Source organism: Camellia sinensis, chromosome 5 (assembly GCF_055761805.1).
Source record: "Camellia sinensis isolate YWXY chromosome 5, ASM5576180v1, whole genome shotgun sequence".
Lineage (NCBI taxonomy): Eukaryota > Viridiplantae > Streptophyta > Magnoliopsida > Ericales > Theaceae > Camellia > Camellia sinensis.
This window is the reverse complement of record NC_138965.1, coordinates 47,128,738-47,152,515: the sequence shown is the minus strand read 5'-3', so window position 1 is coordinate 47,152,515 and position 23,778 is coordinate 47,128,738. Positions and strand designations below refer to the sequence as shown.

The 23,778-nt window shown below is 35.9% G+C and overlaps 1 protein-coding gene across 3 annotated transcripts in view; it reads right to left on the bottom strand.

Moving 5' to 3' along the window:
• LOC114296810 (uncharacterized) overlaps positions 1-23,778 on the bottom strand; it is a 68,828-nt gene that overhangs the window by 2,014 nt on the left and 43,036 nt on the right. Inside the window, exons 1-3 of one of the 3 annotated variants that reach the window (XM_082868787.1) lie at positions 6,412-6,676; positions 1,078-1,772; positions 286-990 (exon numbers count right to left, since the gene is read on the bottom strand). The exons of 1 other annotated variant lie outside the window; for it this stretch is intronic. In XM_082868787.1, the coding sequence (XP_082724913.1) occupies positions 286-990; positions 1,078-1,689 (1,317 nt within the window). In that variant the 5' untranslated portion in view covers positions 1,690-1,772; positions 6,412-6,676. Of the gene's footprint in view, positions 1-285; positions 991-1,077; positions 1,773-6,411; positions 6,677-23,778 lie in introns of those variants that run through there. One more of the 3 variants, XM_082868786.1, reaches the window with a different exon arrangement.

The following is a 23,778-nucleotide window of genomic DNA, read 5'->3' as shown; positions in this document are numbered from 1 at the left end:
AAGAGAACCCAAATGGAGAAACTTGAACCCAAAACCTACCAACCTGAGCTTGACACCATGTTAAGTCAACAATTGCCCCAACAAAATATATCAAGCTATTCAACAATCCGCACATGGGTCAAACCACATGGGGTAAAGTGAAATTTGTCCTATTATATGACAGTTGAAGGACCTGTGGTGAACTAGTGGTGCAACCGCGCAAGCCAATGGATTCTGGTAGTAGTAAGGCTAGTGCTAATTGCTCAAAATGCTTCAATAGAAATAACTTGACAATAGTTAAATTACCTCATTCTCACCCATGGTCACCTCCAATTCACCGACATCACTAAGGGGAACCTTTAACCTGTTGATGAGAGATATGCCTGAGATTGGAGATATAGGTTTTACGAGCAAATTGTCAGTCACCATGTACATGGATGGTCCTTTCATAAATCCACCGCAAATCTTAGCTTCCCCGGGAGGGGACTTTGAACTCAACCGAGTGTATCTTGCTGTAAACAGGGAACTAAGGGTTGATAATGATGGGTTCATAGCTTCCTCAATGCCAATTAGTTTGTTACTAAAAGCAAGACCTTGGGCTAGTTTTGGATCGACTAGAATTGCCTTCATCTCTTCAGATTGGAAGAACTTGTCGTCGTCAAAATCTTGGATACTCTTGTATATGTTATCCATGCATCCCTTGAAGCGCAAGCTTGGAAATTCTTTGAAGACAAAACCAATTGGAAGTACAAGAAAACTGCATAGAAGCTCAATGAAATTTTCTTCAACTTCTGCATACAATGCCCTTTTGTTAGATTTGTGGATGATAAGCTTCAAGTTTATCTTTGAATGTTTAGCTGTTGTGTCCATGTTGCTTTGAGGTTGATCTGCACTTCTTGGTCCATATTCTCCACGATGAATCACAACATTGGTCTTATTGATAGGTGGTTCCATAAAAGTGTCAGAGAAGGGAGTCCTTGATGCAAATGAATAGTTTAGCAATTTCAGAACCTAAGAGAAAGAGATGCACTGTAAAATGATACGAAAAAACATTGAATTTGTTTATATGGGTAATAAGAGAATCAATTCATTAATTACCTCATCCTTTCCGATGTTCAAAGTTCTCTCTTCTATTTTGCTCTCATCCATCGCTCCAAGTTTGCTAAGCAGAGATAAGCCAGTCATAGTGGACATTGGCAATACTTGAAAATCATCTGTTATCATAAAGCGTGTAGTTGGTTTTACAAACACTGCGCCATCTTCATGAGCCAGACTTAGAAGTCTTGCCTCAAGTTCCAAGGGTTTTCCACAGCGGCAACAATCAGTTTTGGTATAGCTCACAAAACTGCAATTACCACTGTCACACACATAATATTTGCCACTTTTACTTTCATTCAAATTTAGTTTTAGATTCCTACAGTAGATTTCAGCTGCACTTCGAGGATCAAGTATTATCTCCTTGAACTCACTTTTGAAATGTTCCTCATCAAGATTCTCTACACTTTCATATAGGTTTTTCAAGCAGCCAATCTCACCCTTCAATGAGTGCTCACGAGTGAGTCTAATGATTGTTCCAATAGGCATTGTCATGAAGCTGAATATAATGTCAACAAAATCCTTATTTGACTCCACAAAAACAACTCGGTTTTTCTCCTTCTCCACAAGGATATTAAGACTTATACTTTGAGAAGCTTCGCTTTCCATGTTCATGAATGAAAATGACTAACTTGAAGAAACAAGCGATTCACTAAACAACTTTTGGCTTTTCTCGGATCTATCCCTTGTATCAATCACTACAAAAGTTGATAATTGAAGAACATGTCAAAAGCTATTCATCGCACCAATAGTAAATAAATGTACACAAGTTTTGGAGTATTGAGAATTTTGGTAGGGTTGATGGACTGCAATCTATGGTACAGCTTCAATCCCCAAGTTAAAAGTAAACAAATGCTTATGCAATGACTGAACTCTGTGTTCCAAAACTAATAATTGACTAACATATATAGCAATCATCGTGATGGAAAATGGAAGTGCATATCTTTAATTATTCCAATAATCCATAATCATAATTAACTAGTGCATATCTTATCTGGCAACCGGGCTTGATTCCGGTCCAGACCACCCATGAAAACCGCTTCACACAAAGAACCAGTTTATGTTCACAAAACCGTCCAAACCAGCGACCCATTCGAACCAGGCACAAGTCACAACAACTGCCCCGGTTTGAGAATTTCATAGCTGGATGCATAAAAATGTTGGCAAGGGGACTTGAACATGGAACCAATTGAATAGCAAGCTACTATTGTGACCACCAAGCCAACATTCTAGTTGTTGACATTCAATACAATAAGTATTATTTATTCAACATACATAAAAAGTTTGTTTTCGCAAAAAACCAAAATATAAAAAATGTAAAATAAATTCATACCAAATTTAATTGAGAATGTTTAAAAAACTATTAAAGAAAATTTAGGTTTTTATATGTATATTTGGAATAATTTTAAAATTATATTTTTTATATTAATATATAAATTTAAATATATTTATGACGTCGCGGTTCGATCTAGCTTGTCCTGATGGTTGAGCCAATGACCCGTCCACCTAACTCCTTCTCCAGTTTGCTCACCAGTCCGGTTTTCAAATCTAGAAGGCATACCTATCCTCCTCTTCCCAAAGATGACGATCATATAATAAAAGGTGGAAAAAACTATATCAATGTTAAAATATTATACATACATACATATATATATATATATAAATTAAAACAAGTTTTAGATAATCATCAGAAGTTCAAATCAAATTTTTATGTGTTAAAAATTATATATTATATGCCAAATAATGGCTTCATCACAAGGTAATATATAAGGTCTACACCCTACAACAACATAATTTTTTATATCAACCTTTAGCAACATACCTTGCCCTGCCCTTGGGTCGCCACAAGTGGATTGGTTGAATACAATGGTAGTAGACTTCTCCATTGCAGAAAAGCATTTGGACAACATGACACGGTGACACAAGGCAAAAAGCGCCAACGACCCACAACAAAATTATCATGCACTAAAGGTTCAAACTCTACACCATCACAATTGGCACTTTTAACTTGTTAGGATTGGTTTTGTTGTTGAACAGATTAGGAAAGATTGAAGTTATGTGTAAACGAACATATTAGTGGAAGCAAAACATATTCGAACTTACCTAAATTCACTGTAAATTGAATCCAACCAATAATTTTCTAAACAAGAGCAAATAACATGCTCCAACATACTTGAGCAATCACAAACAACCACAAACAAATTTCTCAAGCTATGGAGTGATACCACAAGTATGAGTGCAACCAATTATTCTACAATACAAAGGCTCTATATTCTTCAATATTTATAAATATATAATAGAACAATTATGGATGTGTAGAGAGAAAAGATGCATAGGAAGTCTCCTACTTCCCAAATAGTGTGATTGGGATAACCACCCTAATCTCCAAGATAGCAAGGATTTAAGTAATCAAATTTGTATCTCTCTACTACCAAAAGGTAATTGGGCCATGCCACCATGGGCACCCGAATTTGGGTCCAGCCTGACCGAATTTGGGTCCCCCTATGCACATGTAAATCCTTTTCATTGAATGTTAATGTAAAATTTTTCAAAGAAGAACAAAACTTCTTCAAGTCCCAAAGTTGAAGGCTTTTCATGAAACCAGGATTATGTTGCATCCTTCTCTTCCCTCGACCATAAAATTCCCATCTACAACCTCTTTATTCATCACCAAGTAATACTTTCACTAATTGAGGAGGTGAAAATTTATGAGAATTGTGAGAAAAAGAACTCTCTTGAAACTAGGGGTGAGCAGCGGATATACCGATCCGCCAAAACCGACCGAACCGAACCGATCCGCCGCATTTTGGACGGATGCGTGATGACGAGCGGACGGTTGCGGATTGATTTTCTTCAATCCGCCAATTTGGCGGACGGATGGCGGATTTAAGGTTCCTTTGGCCGCAACCGAACCGCCAAACCGCGAGCACCCTTAGTAATTTTTAAAACTTTGTGTTTTCAATTTGTTTAAATATTTTGTTTGTGTTTTCAATTGAAAAAGAGTTCAAATATTCTGTTGAAATTTTTTTTTTAACTTGAATATATTTTTTGAATTGAAAAAAATAAACGTATTATTTATCTATATTTTTTTATTTTTAAATCTAACTCTAAAAGTAATAAATAGAAAATATGATATATGTTGGTTGGTTTTTATTTTCAAAAACATATATAAATGTAACAATACAGAGACATATAATCTCTACTATTGCTCTATTCATGGTTTTGGTAGTTTGAATTGTTTTTATATTTTAAGAACTACAGATTGTAATATTTTATATGGATGAGGCATGCTGTGATTGTAATATGTGAATGAGACATGCAGTGATTGTGATATTCTAAAGTTTCAAACTTTTTTTCGTTAGATGAGGCATGCAGTAATTGTAATTCTTTTTTAAGTCATTGACTGTAATATTCTCATTTTTTTTTTGAAGAAGTGCACAAGTTGAACTATGTTAAAAATTTATAAAATTCCAAACCGCCAAACCAATTCGCATCCATCCGCCAAACCGCCAATCCGCTCAATCCACATCCGCCGGATTGGTGGATGGATGCGGATTGATTTTTTCCAATCCGCCAATCTGACGGACGGATGGCGGATTGAAGGTTTTGTGGCCGCAACCGACCCGCGCCCACCCCTACTTGAAACTCATGTTCTGTTTCTCTCACCAAATTTGGTGGTATTTGGCGAGAAACAAAAGTTACTGTATAAATTTATTTTCAAAATACCTAAATTGGCCATCTATATACAAAAGATTAAAAATAAAATGACAAACATGTCCTCTTTTATTTATAGTTCATCCAAACACAATGGTAAAAAAACCACAATCTTTTCTTTTCTTTTCTCATCTAGTTAAGAAACTACATCCTTACCATTTCTTTTCCCACCTTGTTTACCAAAGACATTAAGACCAATTAACCTAAGCCCTTTTCTTACCGGGCAAGTCAAAGCCTTCTAGTTATGGAAAATGTGTAGTTTAAGTGAGAAGAAGAACAAAGAATGAACAAAGAAATTAAAGACTAAAGATTTTCCCAAGAACCTTTGTCACATGTTCGTATGTCATGCACATACACTTTTGAGAATATATTGGTGTACAAATATATATTTCACTACCCTCCACCGCATTACATGACCAGCACTAGTGGCGGAGCCACCATAGGTCCAAAAGGGGCACGCGCCACTCCTCAACTTTTCAATAATTACATTTTAGCCTAAGATTTTGAAACTATTTTGCAGATATGTCCCCTAAATATTTCCTATTCTTATTCCAATAAACAAGACACACCATTGACTAGAATATGGAAATAGATTGACTCCTTATTTACTGCAGAAATAAATCTAAGAAAGCATTTTATTTTATTATGTGTATTTTGTTGGCATTTTTTACTTTTTTTATTTCTTATTGCTTGAGAGTCTATAAATTTGAATGGTACGATGGCTTTATTGTAGTGACATGTATGTATGATATATAATAATTTTGAAATGTCAATAAGTAATTTTTTACCAAATCAAAAACCAAACTAAACTTTGTGTTCAAAATAAATCCAACTCAATAATTTGTCATATTCTTGCCTTCCCTCAACCAAACTCCTGACCCTGCCACTGATTGACACAATAAATCATGGTAAAAATTTCCTCAAAAAATGAAACAACTAGAATGAAACTAACACCAACTTTAACGCCCCGTTTAGATAGAGTGATCTCGTGTTTATAAATTACGTAGAAATAGTGAGAAAGACAACTCTCTTATTTTATAGATTTTATTTTTCATAAAAAATGGTGAGATTTATTGAGAAACGTATATTTCATAATACTAAGATCTAAATGGGAAAAGCTGCTATGTGCACCCATTTTGGGTTGCATTATGCATGAAAACATATCTTTATTAGAAAATGTATAAATTTTGTCACAAAAAATAAAACTTTTTTCTTCACAAAAAATTAAACTTTAATTATACAAATATTAAATAACTTTCATCACAAATAGTGACTTTCATCACACAAGAAAAAAATTGCAACTTTTATCACAAAAATAGTAATTTTTTTACAATGCGCACATTGTAGCATATCCCTACTAAGATTACCCACAGAAATACAACATGAGAAAAAACTTCACGCATATCCCTCTACCACACACTCTTCTTTTTTTTTTCTTTTGTTTTTCTTTTTTTTCTATTCATCCAAACACATGATAATTTTTTTTTGTTTTCTTTTTTGTTTTCTGGTCCAGTGATTCGAACAGAGTGTAAAATACAAAAACAACGAAGGCGAAGAAGAGCAAAAAAGTGTATGAGGTAAACAAACTATTAGAAACCCATTAAAAATGATCGAGTAATGTACCTGTGAGATGCACAACACCACCAACACAGCCTACAAGTTTGAGTGAAGTATTGTTGATGTCTGATGATCAGATTAAAAAGAAAAGGGATTTGAGAATTGGGAAAGACAATCACTATGGTAAAGCACAGAGGCACAAAAAGTATCAAAGGGTGATTGGTTTTCGAAGAGTGACGGTAGTAGAAAGCTCACCCTTTTTAAGTCAGTCAGCCCACTAATGGTAAAGCACAGAGGCACAAAAAGTATCAAAGGTGATTGGTTTTGGAGGCCTATCAATAGTAGAAAGTTCCCTCTTCTTAATCAGCCCCCCTACAAGAAAAGGGTCGCTCGTTAGGTCCCACACTCCCACAAAATGTTTGCGGAGTAATATGGCAGACTCAAAATTTAAAATTTATTTGTTAAAAAAAAAAAATTCAATTAAGAATATAATAATCAAAAATTAACATATATTATATCACATTATTAATTAGATTGTAAAAGATTTTTTTGTAAGTGTTAAACATTTTTCATGTTTGAGTCTCTTAATAAAACTCTCTTAATTTGATCTATAATAATATAATATGTTAGGTGTCCACTTTTAATTTATTATATACTCAATTATATAGGGTCTAATAGCTTCGTCACATCATTAGGGGTGAATTTAGAGATTTTAATTATGGGTCTCTAACATTTCTCATTCTTTTAATACAAACTTCTTTTTGGAGAAATAACTACACAGCGATGGCAATAAAAAAAAAAATACAAAATCATGAAAAAGTATAGTATTATTTTAATTATTAAAATATATCAACTTTTCCACTGATTTATAATTTTCGTTTGACTGTCCAATTATGCTGTCATTTCCCCTTCTTCTTTTTTGTGTGTGAATCATATACAAATTATGAAAAAAAATATTTGGGCAAATTACTCATAAGTCCTTTTTGAAAAGTGTGTATTCTATTTAATTCCAAAACCTTTTAGATAAATCCAAAAGTCATATACCCATTTATCTTCTCATCTTTTCCTACACCTTGCTTCTTCTCTTTATCTCTTTTTCTCTGATATCGGCGACGATTACGACCACGTCTTTCTTCTTTTCTTTCTCTTTCTAATCTACAGTCACCAGCGACCGATGACCACCATTGATTGGTGTTCACTGGTAACTACCGAGCACTAACTCTTTACTTCGCGCTCATTGACGGCGAAAGAGATGAGTTTTCGATGAAGAAAATGTGAGTAAATCTACTAAAATCTAATGTAGATCTATTTAGATCTACATTAGATTCGGCTAAATCTAAACAAAAAAATAGTTGTCGGAGTACAAGAATCTCTCTATATCTGTCTATTTCCTTCGATCTCTCAATTTTTTTTTTTTAATTATTATTACTTTTTTTATACTATACACTTCTATTTTCTTATTATAATAGAAAAAAAATTCAAGCTCTGAACAAGTTGTTTTTGAGTTTTAGTTACAAGAAGTAAAAACTGTAAAATTTTAAAGTTTTATTTATTTATTTATTTATTTTTTTTGGTGTTGAAATGAACCATTCTTTAGAACGGTAAAATTTTATAATTTCATAACTTTCTTTAGAACTGTAAAATTTTACAGTTTCATAACATATTTTTCAGTTTGATTAATTAAGATAAACTTAATAGAATCATACTTTAAAACTGTAACATTTTATAGTTTCAAAGTTTGCTTTTCAGTTGATCAATATTAGAGATTATTTGTTTAAACCCTACAAAAATTGAAAATAATCTATATATATTTCCATTATTATTGTTTATTGTTCTTAGTTTTTTTTTTCTTTCTTTCTTCTTTTAGCTTATTAATATTTAGCACGTTTTGTTATGTTCTTTTGCTTTAATTTCTCAATTTATTATTTTTTTGGCAATATTTTAAACATTTCAGTGAGTATCTGACGATATTTTTGACATCCAGAGAACATTTTAGACATTCCGGCGACTTCCGGCAACGATGCAATATTCTGGCAAATTTCCGGTGATATTTTGGTGAATTTTCGGTGATATCCCAACGACTTCCCAATGATGTCGAACATTCCAGCGAATCTCTGATAACCGTCTGACAGAAGTCCGGCAATGATAGGATGTAACACCATCTTAAAAAAAAATTTAAGAAAAATAAATTTTTTTTAGTAACAATTGAAAATATACATGACTAATTAGTACAAATATATTATTTTAAATTTTGTATACAAGACTCATTAGTAAATTCCACAAAATATTTCATGCCCCATGTGACATTGGCCCAAAACAATTCCAGCCATTCATTTGTGTGTCCTATCGTAAATGAATGATTTGGATTAGTTTTTTTTGGGTATGGCCACGTCAATGCCCATGGGCAATGAACAATTGCTCCAAATTATGATAATTTGTGATGTTAAATTGTTGGTTTAAACTGGGATAATTATGATAATTTATGATGGTCCCGTTTGATAGATTTGTGGAAAAGTGATTATAACTTATAGCCTAACAGCTTATAGTTTATAACTGTGAATATAATATGATTTTTTACTTATAAATTAAGCTTCTTCTCATCTACTCAAAAAATAAGTTAATTTTTGACTTACAAAAAACTATAAATTGTGTTATTAAACTGAACCAAACACATCAAAATAACTTAAATTAAACTAAAAAGTAAAATAAGCTGAAAATAAATATTACCAAACATGGCCGATGTTAAGTTGGTGGTATTGGTTTTCGTTGCCTTCAAGCTTTTAATGATGCAACGCTGGCGCAAAATCCCGATTCTTCGATTGGGCGAATTTTCAAAGCCAAGTATTTTTTCACACACTAACGTCTCGTTTGGTATCAAATCATTTTAGTAATTTTTTATGAAAAGATATATAAAAATATTAAAGAGAGCGATATGATCATTTATAGTGATTTTTTGACTTTTTTGCTAAAATATGTAATTGTCACACGAGACCTAAGACTCCGTTATTTAATTTTTTAAATGAGTTTTAAGTTTTGAATTTTGTTTTAAAAAATAAATTTTTGAAATGAATTTTGAAGAGATAAAACTTGTTTAGTTATGAGTTTTAGGGATGGTTTGGCATCCCCTAAATAATCCATATTTTTATCTTTTTTTTATCACATCACCTCTCTACTTTTCTACACATCTTTTCGTAAAAAGACAAAAAGTACACTTATTTAGATCATCCCAAACATTGTTTTAAAAAGAGTTCTAAAAAGAATTTTGAGTGTTAAGTTATGTTTTAAAATTATTTTGGATTTGTTTCTTAAAAATATTTAAAAAATTTCTTTATTTTATTTTGGAATTTTTATTGATAAATTCTATTTAGAAGTATTCTAACCTAAAAAGTCCATGAAGAAATTTTTTAACTCACTTAGTCCCATGTATTTATACTTTTATTCTATAAAATTATTTTTCTTAGTTTACATTATTTTCTTAGACTCTTATGCGTTATATTTAATATTAACATTTAATGTTAGGGAGAGGAGAGAGAAGGAAAAGGACAAAGGTATAGGAAATTTCTTACATAAATTAAATAACATTGATGTTATTATTTTATATTATTATATAATGTGAGTATATTTTTAATTGACAACAAATTAAAAATAATATGAACATTCTCTCTCATCTGATGTAAATATATTTTTAATTGACAACATATTAAAAATAATGTGAACATTCTCTTTCATCTGATGTGAACATTCACAACACCTTTCCAAAAAATTCTCTTTCATCTAATGTAGTGATGTGAACGTTCATAACATGTAAATTTTCTTATTTTTAATTGACAACATATTAAAAATAACGTTCATTATATTTTTAATTGACAACACATTCTTATTCACAACATGTAATGATGTGAACGTTCACATTCGTATATTCTAGTATGAATATTCACATCATATAATTGACAACGCAATGACAAAAATTTATTTCAAATTAATGTGAATATAATGATGTGAATATTTATTTCGATTATATTATGTGAATATTCACATAATGTAATCAACAACACAATGACAAAAATTCATTTCAAATTAATATGAATATAATGACAGTCAACATTTTGATGCATGAAAATTACCAAAACATAATGACAATCAATATTAAATATCAATATTAATAGGGGTAGGAGAGATTGAGTGTGTTTTGGTTTTCTTAGTTCAAATAGGATCTAATGGAATAGTAAAAAAGAATATGGGTTGGATGGAATAAAACTCTTAAAAAAAGGATTTATCAAAAAAGTTTCCTTTTATTTTTTTAGGATAAATATTTTTTTTAATGTATACTGTAAACATTTAAAATTTTTATTTATTTATTTTAAATATATAATTTTTATTTCAAATATTTTATTTTATTTTTTAAATATTAAAAAATTTTGGATTGTCCATATATATCTAAATCATAATAAATTATTTGGCCAATACTTACAAAAAATAAAAAAATAATTTTTCAAAAAAAATAATAAAGAACAAAATAATTTTAAAGAACAAAATAAAAAATATATATATTTTTTGATTTTTTTTTTAAATAGTGTTTTGAAAAGAGTTTGGTTATGAGTTTTGAAAATAATTTTTTAATTTTTTTTTTAAAAAACTTTGTTTGATTATAAATTTTGAAATATTTTAATTCAAATTATGATTTAAAAATCAAACCAAAGGCTACCTAATTTTCTTAAGGCGTCTCTAGGCTATAACCCATCGTTTACTTGGCGTAGCATCATGAAGCTAAAACTTTATTAGACTGCAGAATTCGTTGGAGGGTTAGTAATAGTTTTTAAGTTTTTATTCTTGGCAATCTCATTTTACAAAACTCTTTTCAATTATAATTGTATTCGATCTTTTTATTTCAGTGAGACTTTGAGTTTTAGATGCAAATTCAACCCGAATTGTGCCGTGTAGAAATGTTTTAGAAGTTAATTCTTTTATGTTTGTCACTTTGTTGACAATATCGAAGTTGTTTTTCCGCTTGAGTGGTTATTCTTGCGCTCGAGCGGAGATCGCGATCTTTCAGAAGTTTCACTCGCCTGCAAAAGTACTGAGAGTTTTTTTTGTTTGCTTGAGCGGCCATTCTTGCGCTCGAGCTGAGATCGCAGATCTATTTTCTATAAATATGTGTTTCAGTCCGATTTTAGGGTATGACTTCTATATCTTCTTCTTGGGTATTAGGGTTTTTATCTGGAGCTTCTTTGCTTGTTTCCTTTGATATGTGTGAGAGATTAATCATGAATTGAGTGGATTATATCAAAGGGTTTGTTTAGTTTGTTTTATTCAATATAAAAGAGAGAGTTGTTCTTCAGTGGATTCCGTGGAATTTGGGCCTGAAGCTTTGGTGGATTCCAGAGTGGCTCATCGTCGTGATTCGATGTCGGCGTTGTGGATTCAATGTTGGGCAAGAAAATTCCAAGGTTAAGACGGGGTTAGAAGAGGCACATAGGGGTCGGTTCGATTCGGGCATAGATTTGCTAGGTAATTGAGAGTACACTTGTGTAATTCTTTTATATCTTCTTAGTGGATTGTTTTGTGGCTTTGGTCCGTAGTTTTTTTTTTTTTTTATCACAATTGAAGATGCTCCAATTGTGGTTTTTCCACATAAAATCGTTGTGTCAATTTATCTTGATGTTTGATTGTGATTGTTATTTATTACTTAAAATTGATACATAATCACAAATCATTACCTAGGGGATTTTTAGATTTTTCAATGGTCAACATATCAGAGTTACGATTGATAAATGGATACCTCGTCCAATTTCTTTTAAAGTTATTGTTCCACCTATTGTTCTTCTTGACGCTACAACGGTGAGTTCTCTTATTGATAATACCTATAGCTCTTGGAATGTCGAGCTGCTTCACTATTTGTTTTTAGACATTGACGTTGAAGCTATTCGACGCATTCCTTTATGTCCCACTTTGCTGTTTGATTGTGTAATGTGGCACTACACCAAGTATGATGGATTTACTGTGTGCTCAACCTATCATTTAGCCATGTCTTCTAGGTGGTTTTGGAACAAGTTATTATGGAAGTTGCAGATTCCCAATAAAATCAAGATTTTTATGTGGAAGTTGTGTTTGGGTATTTTGCTTGTGCGGGCTAATGCTTGTTATCTTCAACTAAGCATGTCAGTTTTATCCCTGATGCTTTCCTATGGGTTTATTTGCTGATGGATCATTTTGCTGTTAAGGAAATGGGATTATTCTACATTATTTCTTGGTACATATGGTATAGTTGCAATTCTCTTATTTTCTCCCAACAGCAAATTTTACCGAAGGTGGGTGTGTTGGCTTGTGCTTATCTTCATGATTCCGTTGAGGCCCAACACCACATTCAGGTACCTGTCCCAACACAAGAACAATGCATATGGATCTTTTCATGTGGTGGGACTTTCATGGTAATTTTTGATGGCTCTGCCGGGAAGGAGCAATCGATGGATTCAATTAGGGTTATAGTGCATGATTTTAAGGGTGATGTTATTGCTTCGATGGCAGAAAAGATTTGTTCTTTGATAGATGTGGACTGTGTTGAGTCTTTGGCAGCTCTCAAAGCAATCTAATTTGCATGGGATTTGGGTTTGCTCGACATTCAACTTGAAGGTGACTCTTTTACTGTTGTACAAGCTCTTCGTAGGATACCACAGACAGATCGGTTTTCGGTCATTTTGTGCAGCCTATACTTGATGCTCTTCATGGCTTTCAATCCTATTCTGTATCTCATGTTGTAACATCCCAAAATATTTAATTTTATAATTGTGTGTAATAAAATGTAATTTAATTTAAATGAAGAGTTATTGTGTTTTACCTTAAAAAAAAAATGTAACGTTGTTTCGACTAAGCCTCCCCTCAATCAAACAATATGTATATATATTATTGGATTATATTATTATACTAATGTAATTTGTTTGTATTATATTATATTATGATAATAATAATAATAATAATTAAATATAGAAAGAAGAGAGAGAAAGGTAAAGAGACAAGAAAAGAAAGAAAAGGGAAAAGAAAGGAAGGAAAGAGAAGAAAAGAAAAAAGAGGAAATTGTGTGTGAAGTAAGGGTGTAAATCTGGCCCGACTCGACCCATAGTGAGCCTCACGGGCTCCCGCTAAAATTTGGGTCTGGTCGGGCCGGCCCACGGGTCAAAAAATTAGGCCCAAGGGTATTCGGACTAGTGGATCGAAACTCGGGCTTGGGTTGGCCTGACCATTTTTTTTTTGTTTTTAAAATTTTTTCTATCAAAATATTATTATTTTCCACTAAAAAAGACAATGGGCCTCGGGCGGCCCAGGCCTTGAGTGGGCCTTAAGCTAGCTAATAGGCCGGGCCAAGCGCGCCGGGGTCGGGCTTCAAAATGATGGCCCAGGCCCACCCCGAGCTGCGAGCGGGCTTCAGATCGCCCACGGGCCGCAGACCATTTTTACACTCTTAATATCTTGTGGTGTGCACCCTCGTGGTAAGTCATGAGGTGTGGAAAACTTACCTATAAATAGGTGAGTTCGAACTTAATGAAAAACACAGAGAGAAAGGAGAAATGGTGTAGCATAAAAGAAATAATATTAAGGTGAGTCGTATTATATTTTGAGCTACCATAAATTGTTTTTAGTAAATTATGTTTTGCAAACTTGTATTAGTTTAAGGTGAATTGTATTATATTTTGAGCTGCCATAAGTTGTTTTTGGTAAATTATGTTTGTAACTTATATTAGTTTAAAGTGAGTTTTATTATATTTTGAGCTACCATATACTATTTTATATAAATTATGTTTTGCAAATTATATTAGTTAGTAAGTATGTAATTTGTTAAATGAACCTTATTTGCTTACAAAGGGAACTCATGGATAAAACTATTTATTAAATGTATTTTGCACAATTATTTTGTAAGTACTACCACGGAGGTCTCACCCCCTGGGGGACTTAAATAACCGTTGACATTCTGTATTGTTACTTTAAGTGACCCTTTGTTGTCATAGATCCACTGACCTTCTGATTTCTGGTGCAAAGCTAAGTGTTACACTATTGTGGGAGCTACCTTTAGAATTCGTACGAGCCATTACTTAAGTCCATACTGATAATAGAGAAGAGAAATTTTGTATATTGAAATATTAAATCATCAATGCAAAGTTAAGTACAAATATATAAACTAAATAGAATAAAACCCTAATAACCTGAAAAACTAAACTACACTTAATGAATAATATAAAATACAATGATTCACACACCCCCTCAAATTAAGGATGCAAGCGTAGAAAGTATCAAAAGTTTGCTAAGAAGAAAATGAAAATGAGCAACAATGTGAGTTTTCGTAAAAAAATCGACCTACTGAAGAGTGAAGGGAACAAAAGAGAGAGTAATAGCGCCAACCTGAAGATGTTGTCCGATAAAGTGACAATCTATTTCAATATGCTTTGTCCACTCATGGAAAACTAAATTATGGGCAATCTGAACAGCACTCTGATTATCATAATATAACGAAATCGGATTAGAAAGAGAGACACCCATATCAGAAAGAAGCCATCGAAGGCAAATGATCTCGGAAGTAGCATGAGCTATGGCACGATACTCAATCTCAGCGGTAGAACGAGCAATAATAGACTGTTTCTTACTCTTCCAAGATATGAGAGAATCGCCGAGGAAAACACAAAGACCAAAAGTGGATTTGCGATCAGAGATGTTACCTGCCTAATCAACATTAACATAGGCACGAAGAGTCAAGTCCGAAGAGGCAGAGAACAACAAACACTACAACAGAGGGCCACAAAGGTAGCGCAGAGTACGGAGTAAGATACCCCAGTGTGTCGAATGAGGAGCAGAAACAAACTTACTGAGAATGTGCACAACATAGGAGATGTCTGGACGAGTAACAATGAGATAAATAAGGCACCCAACCAACTTGCGATACAAAGTGGGATCTTTAAGAGAAACGCCATCAGAAGCAGAAAACTTAGCATACAACTCAATAGGGGTGTCGACAATTTTGTCATCAGTGAGATTGGCACGAGAAAGTATATCACAGGCACATTTAGTCTGAGAGAGAAGATACCCAATAGGAGAAGTAGCAACCTCAATACCAAGAAAATACCGAAGAGACCCCAAATCCTTCATCTTGAATTCCTGAAACACCTGATGCTTAACCTCCTCAATAGTACTAGAATCAGAGCTAGCGATGATCGTATTATCTACATATAAGAGAAGGAAAACAAGGCCAATAGAAATGCGCAAAACAAAGATAGCACAATCATGATGACTAGGGCAAAAACCAAGTTGAAGTGTAACAGAATGAAATCTATCATACCAAGCATGGAGAGATTGCTTGAGACCATATAGAGCATGACGAAGATGACATACAACACCAGGAGGATACAAGAGACCCAGTAGAGGGTGCATATACACTTCTTCAGCAAGATGCCCATTCAGAAAAACATTTTTGACATCTAGTTGAAAAAATGGCCAATAATGGGCAACAACAACAGAGATAAGAGTGCGAACAGTAGTCATCTTGGCAATGGGGGCAAAAGTCTTATCGTAATCAATCTCATATTCCTGAGAAAAGCCCTGGGCAACCAAACGAGCTTTGTACCATTCCAAAGAACCATCAGAAAGGGTTTTGACCTTATAGACCCATTTATATGCTACAACATTGTTGCCAGCAGGTAATGGAATCAAATCCCAAGTCTGAGTGTTAGCTAAAGCAGTTAACTCGTCATTCATGGCAACAATCCAATTGGGATCATGACAAGCTTCCTTGTGAGAGCTAGGCTCAAAATAAGTATGAAGACAAGAAAGAAAAGACTAATAGAAAAAGGAAAAACATGTATTACCAAAACAAAGCCGGTTCGGAGGATGACGATCTCGCTTTGGAAAGCGCTGTGCAGGAGGGACAGGATCCAAAGAAACTGCTGGGAGGATAGTAAAGCTAGAGACAGGCAAGCTTGAAAGTGCTTTGTGGTGTTGATAAACAAGAAGAAGAGTAGGGGAAGTAGGAGAAGCAGGGGAGAGAGTAGCTGGTGAGATATCCGAAGTGCCAGTAAAAGGCAAGGTAGAGACCTCAAGATCAGAAACAAACTCGAGAGAAACATCAGAAGGAAATGGGTCAATATGAAGGCGACATGCCTAGTCACGTATAGCTTTTTGGTAGCAGGATCATAGCACCGATAACCTCTCTGATTAATGTCATACCCTAAAAAGACACATAGAACACAATGAGAACTAATCTTAGAGCTCTTACGTTTAGAAAGGAGCACAAAACATGCAGAACCGAAAAAATAAAAAAGAGAATAATTAGGAGTAACACCAAAAATACGCTTGTACGAAGATGAGCTTAAGAGAAGAGGAGTAGACATCCGATTGAGAAGATATGCTGCAGTGAGCACAACAAAGAGTGAGCTATATCACGGAGATGGCGATGTTTGCGCTCAGCTTAACCATTTTAGACAAGAATGTCAAAACACGAAGACTAATGAATAGTGCCATGAGTAGCTAAAAACTCCTCAAATTCAGACAAGTAATACTCACCCCCCAAATCAAAACGGAGAACTTTAATGGTGGTGGAAAACTGAGTGCGAATCATAGAGTGAAAATTAGAATATATTTTTTAAAAATTAGATTTTCAGGTCATGGCCTCTGTTTGGCAAGATGGTTTTCAGGCTTTTTTGGCTATTTTAGCCACAAAAAACAAAATAGGCTATTTTAGCCATAACAAACAAAACATCACATCCAACCCATAATCATTACATTCTTCTCTCACAAAAAAAGCTAAAAAAGCCAAAAAGCCAAAAAGCCCTTCCCAAACCAAGCTTTTTAGCCCAGGCTAAAATAGCCAAAAAAGCCAAAAAGCCAAAAAACCAACCCACTTCCCAAACGGAGGCCAAATAAACACAGGTAAACCGACTGTAATCATCCACAAAAGATACATAATATTGCGAACCACCCTTGGTAAAACATCAATATTAACCAATTGAAAAGGAGAAGATGAAATAAAACTACTTTTATTAAAAGAAAGAGAAGACACTTTAGCCAATTTACAACCACGACACTCAGAAATATTATCAATGGTAAAGTGCCTAAATGTCTAGACTGAACTAACATCCTCAAATGGTCACTCGACAAATGACCTAACCTAGAATGCTAAATATAAAATAAAGAAGACGTAATGTTTAAACAAAAAGAAGACAATACAGTAGAAGACACTTCTGGAGGAACATGCAAGCTATCCAAGATACATAGTTCTCCAACTTTATGCCCCAAGTTGCCTCTGGGATACCCGATCCTGCACAACACAATGAGAAGAAGAGAAAACAACATCAAACCCGGAATCAGATAATGGACTAATAGAAATAAAACTGAGTAAGAGGTAAGGCACATAAAATACAGGAGAAAGAGACAAATGGGAAGGGGAAATAGAACCGATAGAGTGTACAGGCATAGAAGAACAATTAGCGGTAGTAATAGTGATAGGAGAAGAAGAGGAGACACAATTACTAAGGAGAGATGCAACAGGGGTCATACGATGTGAACAACTAGAATAAAAAATCCACGAAGCGTGGATATTTCCTGAAGAGGGTGAACCAGACAAACCTAACTGAGTGGAAGTCATAGCGGAGGCTTGGAATGAAAGATTAAGATTGGCCACCATGAAATACTTGAACTGCTTAAACATAGACTGCATATTGGAAGACGGACCATTCTCAAAGACTGGTGTAGAAAAGGCGGCAGATGAGCGAAATCCCGAAGATGTCGGCTTAGAGAACGATGGACCAGACGAATAACCCCTGAGCTGTAAAAGTTTAGGACAAGTATATTTCGAATGGCCTTTCTGATGACAAAAGCTGCACTCATCCTTGGAAACTCGAGGCTTGGGCTTACCAGTAACCTGAAATAAATGAGATGGTGGGGTAGGCAAGAGTAGAGGAGTGGCAAAAACTGACTAGGAGGCATGAGCACCATGAGCCACCTTGAAATGAGTTTCTTCCGCAACAAGCTCGCAGATAGCACCATCAACAAAAGGCAAGGGGGATTAGATGAAGAATAGCTCCCCGAAGTGGTTCAAATTGATCACGAAGGGCCATAAGAAACTAAACAAGACATTGTTTCGCCCAATACTTGGTATAATTGTCAAGTAATTGCAAATCTGATGGTTCTATTAAAGCAAGCTAATCCCAATAAGTAGTCATCTCATTGTAGAACTCCTGAATGGACTTATTTTTCTAACTAGCACTGCAAATAAACATCTCAAGTTCATACTGTTTTGTAAAGTTAGATTCAAGGTACATAGTTTTCCAATAGTCCTAAACTTGCACATTCTGACCTCGGCTTCTTCGACCGTGTAGTGTTGAAAGGCTTGGCCTCGGCGGGTCTTTTCTCGGGGATAGGCAACCTTTTCTCAACCTCAGCTAATTTTGAAATCGGCACTGCGTCCTCTGAGTCTGTTGGGATTTGGGTTACTGTGGCCTTTGCCTTGGCTCTCTTAACTCTTTTGGGTTTTGGATTGGGTTGGGACTAGGATGGAGAGGAAGATTGAACTGTGACGACTCCTGGCAAGTCGGCCAGGAGGTCTTCAACGATGGCTTTACTGCAATCCATGTCATCGGCAGTTGCAGTGACGGTAACTTTAGTGCCAAAGTGGATCGCAGAAAGGGCAATTGGGGGATTGGCAGGATTGTAAGCCGACACCTCAGATTCTTGGTGTTTGCGGCTCCGAGTTCTACAAGTTGGAGTGTTTGGTGGTGCACGATGTTGGCATCAGCGTCTGCGTTGAGATATCAGGATAAGTTGGAGGGTAGAGGTGAATGGCTGCTCTACTGGATCTGAGGAAGAGGCCTGGTCTGGCCTCGGAGATGAGGCAACTAGTGGAGTTGTTGCAGATGGAAGAGTCCTGCTTCGCTTGGGAACGTTGGGCAAAGTAGATTGTAGGTCGATACGTAGTTAAGCAGCAAAAGGGCTTTGTGCTTAACAATGTCCAAACCTAGAAGCCTTTTCAGATCGGAGTTGGGGAAGAAAGTTCGGCGGAAATATTTTGATGGCTGGGGAAGAGCTGCAAAAAAAAAAAAAAAAAAAAAAAAAAAAAAAGAAACAAAAAAAAAAAGCATTAGTATAGATAGATGAATTGACAAGTCTTAACAGACATAAGGTTATGAGATGACTTTGTTCTTACCATCACCCTCTTTGAACAATTGTAGACACCCCATTTTTGACCGACCTTAAGACTCAAATGTCATCGATTGAGCGCTCGGTGATTGCGCATGTTGTGCTTGTTTCGAGGTTTCGGAGTTTTTGGCTGAGTGCCTTACCTCTGAGCCTCTGAACTCTTTGTGTTCTGGCTCGATTTGCAGACCAAGCCTTGTTTCCCTTCCCTCGAGGGAGGGATAGACCACCTTTTTGTGGTCGTAGACCACTTTTCCTACTTGGAGACTAGTTTTCGATTTTCGGAGTCTCCGACTGTACGCCTTGTCTTGGAACCGCATAACGTTCTCCGTTTGGCTTGGTTTTCAGACCACGCCTTTTTGCCTTGGCCTAGAGGACCACTGTGGTCTGGGAGACCACTTTTGTGGTCATAGACCACTTTTGGTGCCCGTAGACTAGTTTTCAGGACTTCCGGCTGCGCGCCTTGCCTCCCGGACTCTTGTCTTGCATCCCTTTTGGTTTGTTTTTGGTGCAAACCTTGTTTTCCTTGTTTGAAAGGTGGTACAAGGGTGGGAGACCAGTTCTTCCCCTTGGAGACCACTTTCCTTCCTGCCAGCCAGTTTTCTGGTCGACTAACTAGTTTTCTTAGTCTTTGGACCATCCTTTCTGGTTCGCCACCTCACTACCACCTTGCTTTCATGTTGCAGACCATCTCCCCCCCATGGCCGACCACTTTTTTCCCTGGCCGACCACTTCCACTGGTCGATCGACCAGTAGAAGTAGCTGGCCGACCACTTGAAGTGGTCGGCAGCTTTCCATCACCTTTTTGGAGATATTTTTAGTCCAACTGTTACAGCTGAAGGGCATAGAAGCCATCCTCCATACACGTGTATGGAGGGATGGATTTAGGCCTAAAGCTTGTCCAACAAGCTTGTTGCATATTTTTCTATATAAGGGAGCCCCCTCCCTCATGCCTTAGGTTCAGATTTCGGTGCTCAAGAGTTATACATACATCTTTGTATCTATCTTGCATCTTCTCTTCATTTTTGTGTTCAAAAGTGCATTTTCATCATACTATTACACACAAACACACACTCAAACACCATACTCTTGTGGCTGAGGCTCTTTGAGGTTGGTTTTGGGGTCTTTGGACTGGTTTTGATCAAGGAAAGTTGCTGGAGTTGCAGCTTTAAAGGGGTTCTACAAGGGTGAGTTTCTACCCTCTTGAACCTTGCTTTTTGCTTAAGCTTTTAGCCCTATTTGCATGGTGTTTTAGGCTTAACTTCCTACTGCAAAGAGTTTTGATTTTTAGTCCTTAGGATGTTTGTTTAAGGTCTCTTTTGTGTTGGGGGTAGCCCACCCCCTCTTAGGCCTTGTTTGGCCTTATTTTGTGCTTTCCTTTTTAGCTATTGGGACCACCTTGTTTTGGCCTTCTCACCACAAAAACTCGGAGGAATTTCAGTGGTGGAAATGGTGTTTTAAGGTCCCAAATAGGAGAGGGTCATCTCCTCTCCTTGTGTCTTGTATGCTTGCTTCACTTGCCTCATGTTTGAGCATGTTTGTTAAACTTGTGTTGGCCATATCTTAGGCCATTTTTGGCCTTATTTCAGTATGGCATACCTCTGTTTTGACTTGGTTTTGTCACCTCATGCATGCTCTATACACTTGTAGTGTAAATTTTACAAACTAGTTTTTTATGCTTCATGTAGTAGCATGTCTTTCTAGCTTGTTTTGAGTCCATCTCAGCATGTTCTTGGTGTTGTTTTGCCATGATATACCTCTGTTAAGGTTTGGTTTGATAGCTCCATGCATGCTTCATGCACTTGTAGTGCAATTCCATGAACTAGCCTAATGTGTATCATGCTTTAGACTGTCATTCTAGCATGACTTTAGCTTAGCTTTAAGAAGCTTTTGTCCATGTTTTACCATGCTCTAGCTCCGATTCATGTTCTTTTTGATCATGCATGCATTGCTTTGTATAGCTATGGTTCAATCTTGCTCACTAGCCTTGTGTATTGAGTCCACTAGCGTGCATTACTCGGACTATTTTCATGATTTGGCATCATTTGAAATGTGATTTCAGTACATGTAGTGTGATCATACACTTGCATTGGTCACTCTTTCCATGCTTTGGAGAGTTTGTGTTTTATGCCTTAACATGAGTCATTGCGTATGCCTTCATGCCTAAGCTTGCGAGCTATCATTTCAGTGTGTTTTTGGAGTTATTTTGCCATGATATAACTTTGATTTTTGTTGGCGAAGTCATCTCATGATTGGTCTTGGTAGGTGTGGTGTAATCCTCCTTTTTGGCCTTGTATGTATCATGCCTTATGCCCTCTATGCTAGCTTATTTTGGCTTCCTTCCATACATGTTTTAGACTCATTTTGACATGTTCTAGGACTGTTTTGGGTTGCCTTGACCATATGCTTCATGTTTTGTATAGCTATAGTGCAAGTGCCTATGCTAGCTTTGAGCTTTGAGAACCATAGCATGCTTCATTTGCATTGTGTGTATGATTTGGCATCATTTATCGTGATATTTCAGAGCATGTAGTATCACCATGTTCCCACTTCATTCACTCTTTAAGTCCCTTTGAGTGTTATACATTGTTGCCTTGTTTGTGGCCTAGCATGTATGCCATCTTGCCTAGGTCCTTGAGCCATCATCTTAGCATGTTTTAGTCTTTGTTTAGACCTAATTAAGCTCTGTCCATGGTTAATTCATGCATTTGTGCCATGTGTTGCATGTCCCTTTGTGTAGTCCTCTTTGCTAGCCTTATGCCTTAAGGACCCTAGCATGCCATGCTTATGCTGTTTGAATGATTTGGCATCATTTCTTGCTTAATTTCAGAGCTTATAGTGTTGTTACACTTCCACATTTGTCACTCTTTGAGCACTCTTGAGGGTTGTGCTCTTATGCCTAGTTGATAGGCCAATGCATGTGCATGCTTGTATATGCTTTTGTGCCTTCATTTCTTGGCATTATGGCCACTGTTTTGGGCATGGCTGAGGTCTGTCCACATTCGGTGTAAGTCCATTTAGCATGTTTATTTGTATGTTGCTTGCATGCTTATGTCACATTGCATTGAGTATGCCATGTTGTTCTTAGCACTTCGCATTATGTATGCTATGTTGCTTGCATGCTTATGTCACATTGCATTGAGTATGCCATGTTGTTCTTAGCACTTAGCATTGTGTATGCCATGTTGTTTGCGTGCTTATGTTACATTGCATTGTGTATGCTATGTTACGTCGCATTGTGTATGCCATGTTCTTTGCATTGTGTATGCTCATGTTACATTGCATTGTGTATGCCATGTTACATTGCATTGTGTTATGCATGTTGTTGCTTGCATTGTGTTTGGATAGGGTATTAGTCCAAACACGAGAAACGAGGGACGTTTCATACTTGAAGTGATGAAGCGTGCCTCAATTCTCGATCGCCAACCCTCTTGATCATACATGATAAAGGTCAAGGCTTTATGTGTTTATGTGTGCATTCATTTCATATTGAATTGTGCAATTTGGCTTCTCAGCCATCATGCATCGAGATGCGTGATTGGTGGCCCGAGGGTCGATAACTACACTCCCTTGACATCATGACATGATACGGAGGGTGGTTGTGCACACATACCTTGCAAATACATTGCCATGCCCTTTCTTGCTCTCTGTTGCAGCAAACTGGGGAAGTGCAGCAAAAACTGGTCGGCCGACCACTTTTTCTAGCCTGCAGCAATGGAAAGTGGTCGGCCAGTGGCTAGCAACATCCCTAGGTGGTCGGCAGCCCTCCCGAGGGTCCCTAAGGTGAGTTAGAAGCTTTCTGGAGCTTGGTGTAAGGTTCTGAGAACAGTTGCAAACATAGGCAAATTGGGGCATCGCGTTAGATTTCCGAACGAGGCGACCAAGCATGCATGCACTCCTCATCTTGAGGACCTCTCTTTACTGCTTTCCTTAGCTAGTTTGTGCTTTGGTTCTGTATTTAAGTAGTTAATGTGTTCAGCTGCTTATTTGTATTGTAATAACTAGTTAGTTAACTTGTTAGTTAATTAGCTTCGTTTTGTACTTAATTAATTAGCTTGTTAGTTAATTAGTTTTGTGATGTAATAATTAGTTTAATTAGCTTAGATTAGCTAGTTAGCTTATTATTCGGATTCTCCGTCGAGAGAGCCAACTGTTGTAATTAGCGTGCGTGTGTGTGATGCATGTCTTCCAACCCCCATTTCTTTCTCCTTTTTACTTAACCGCTTACGATGGTTAGTTTTAGGGCATATTTCGAATAGCATA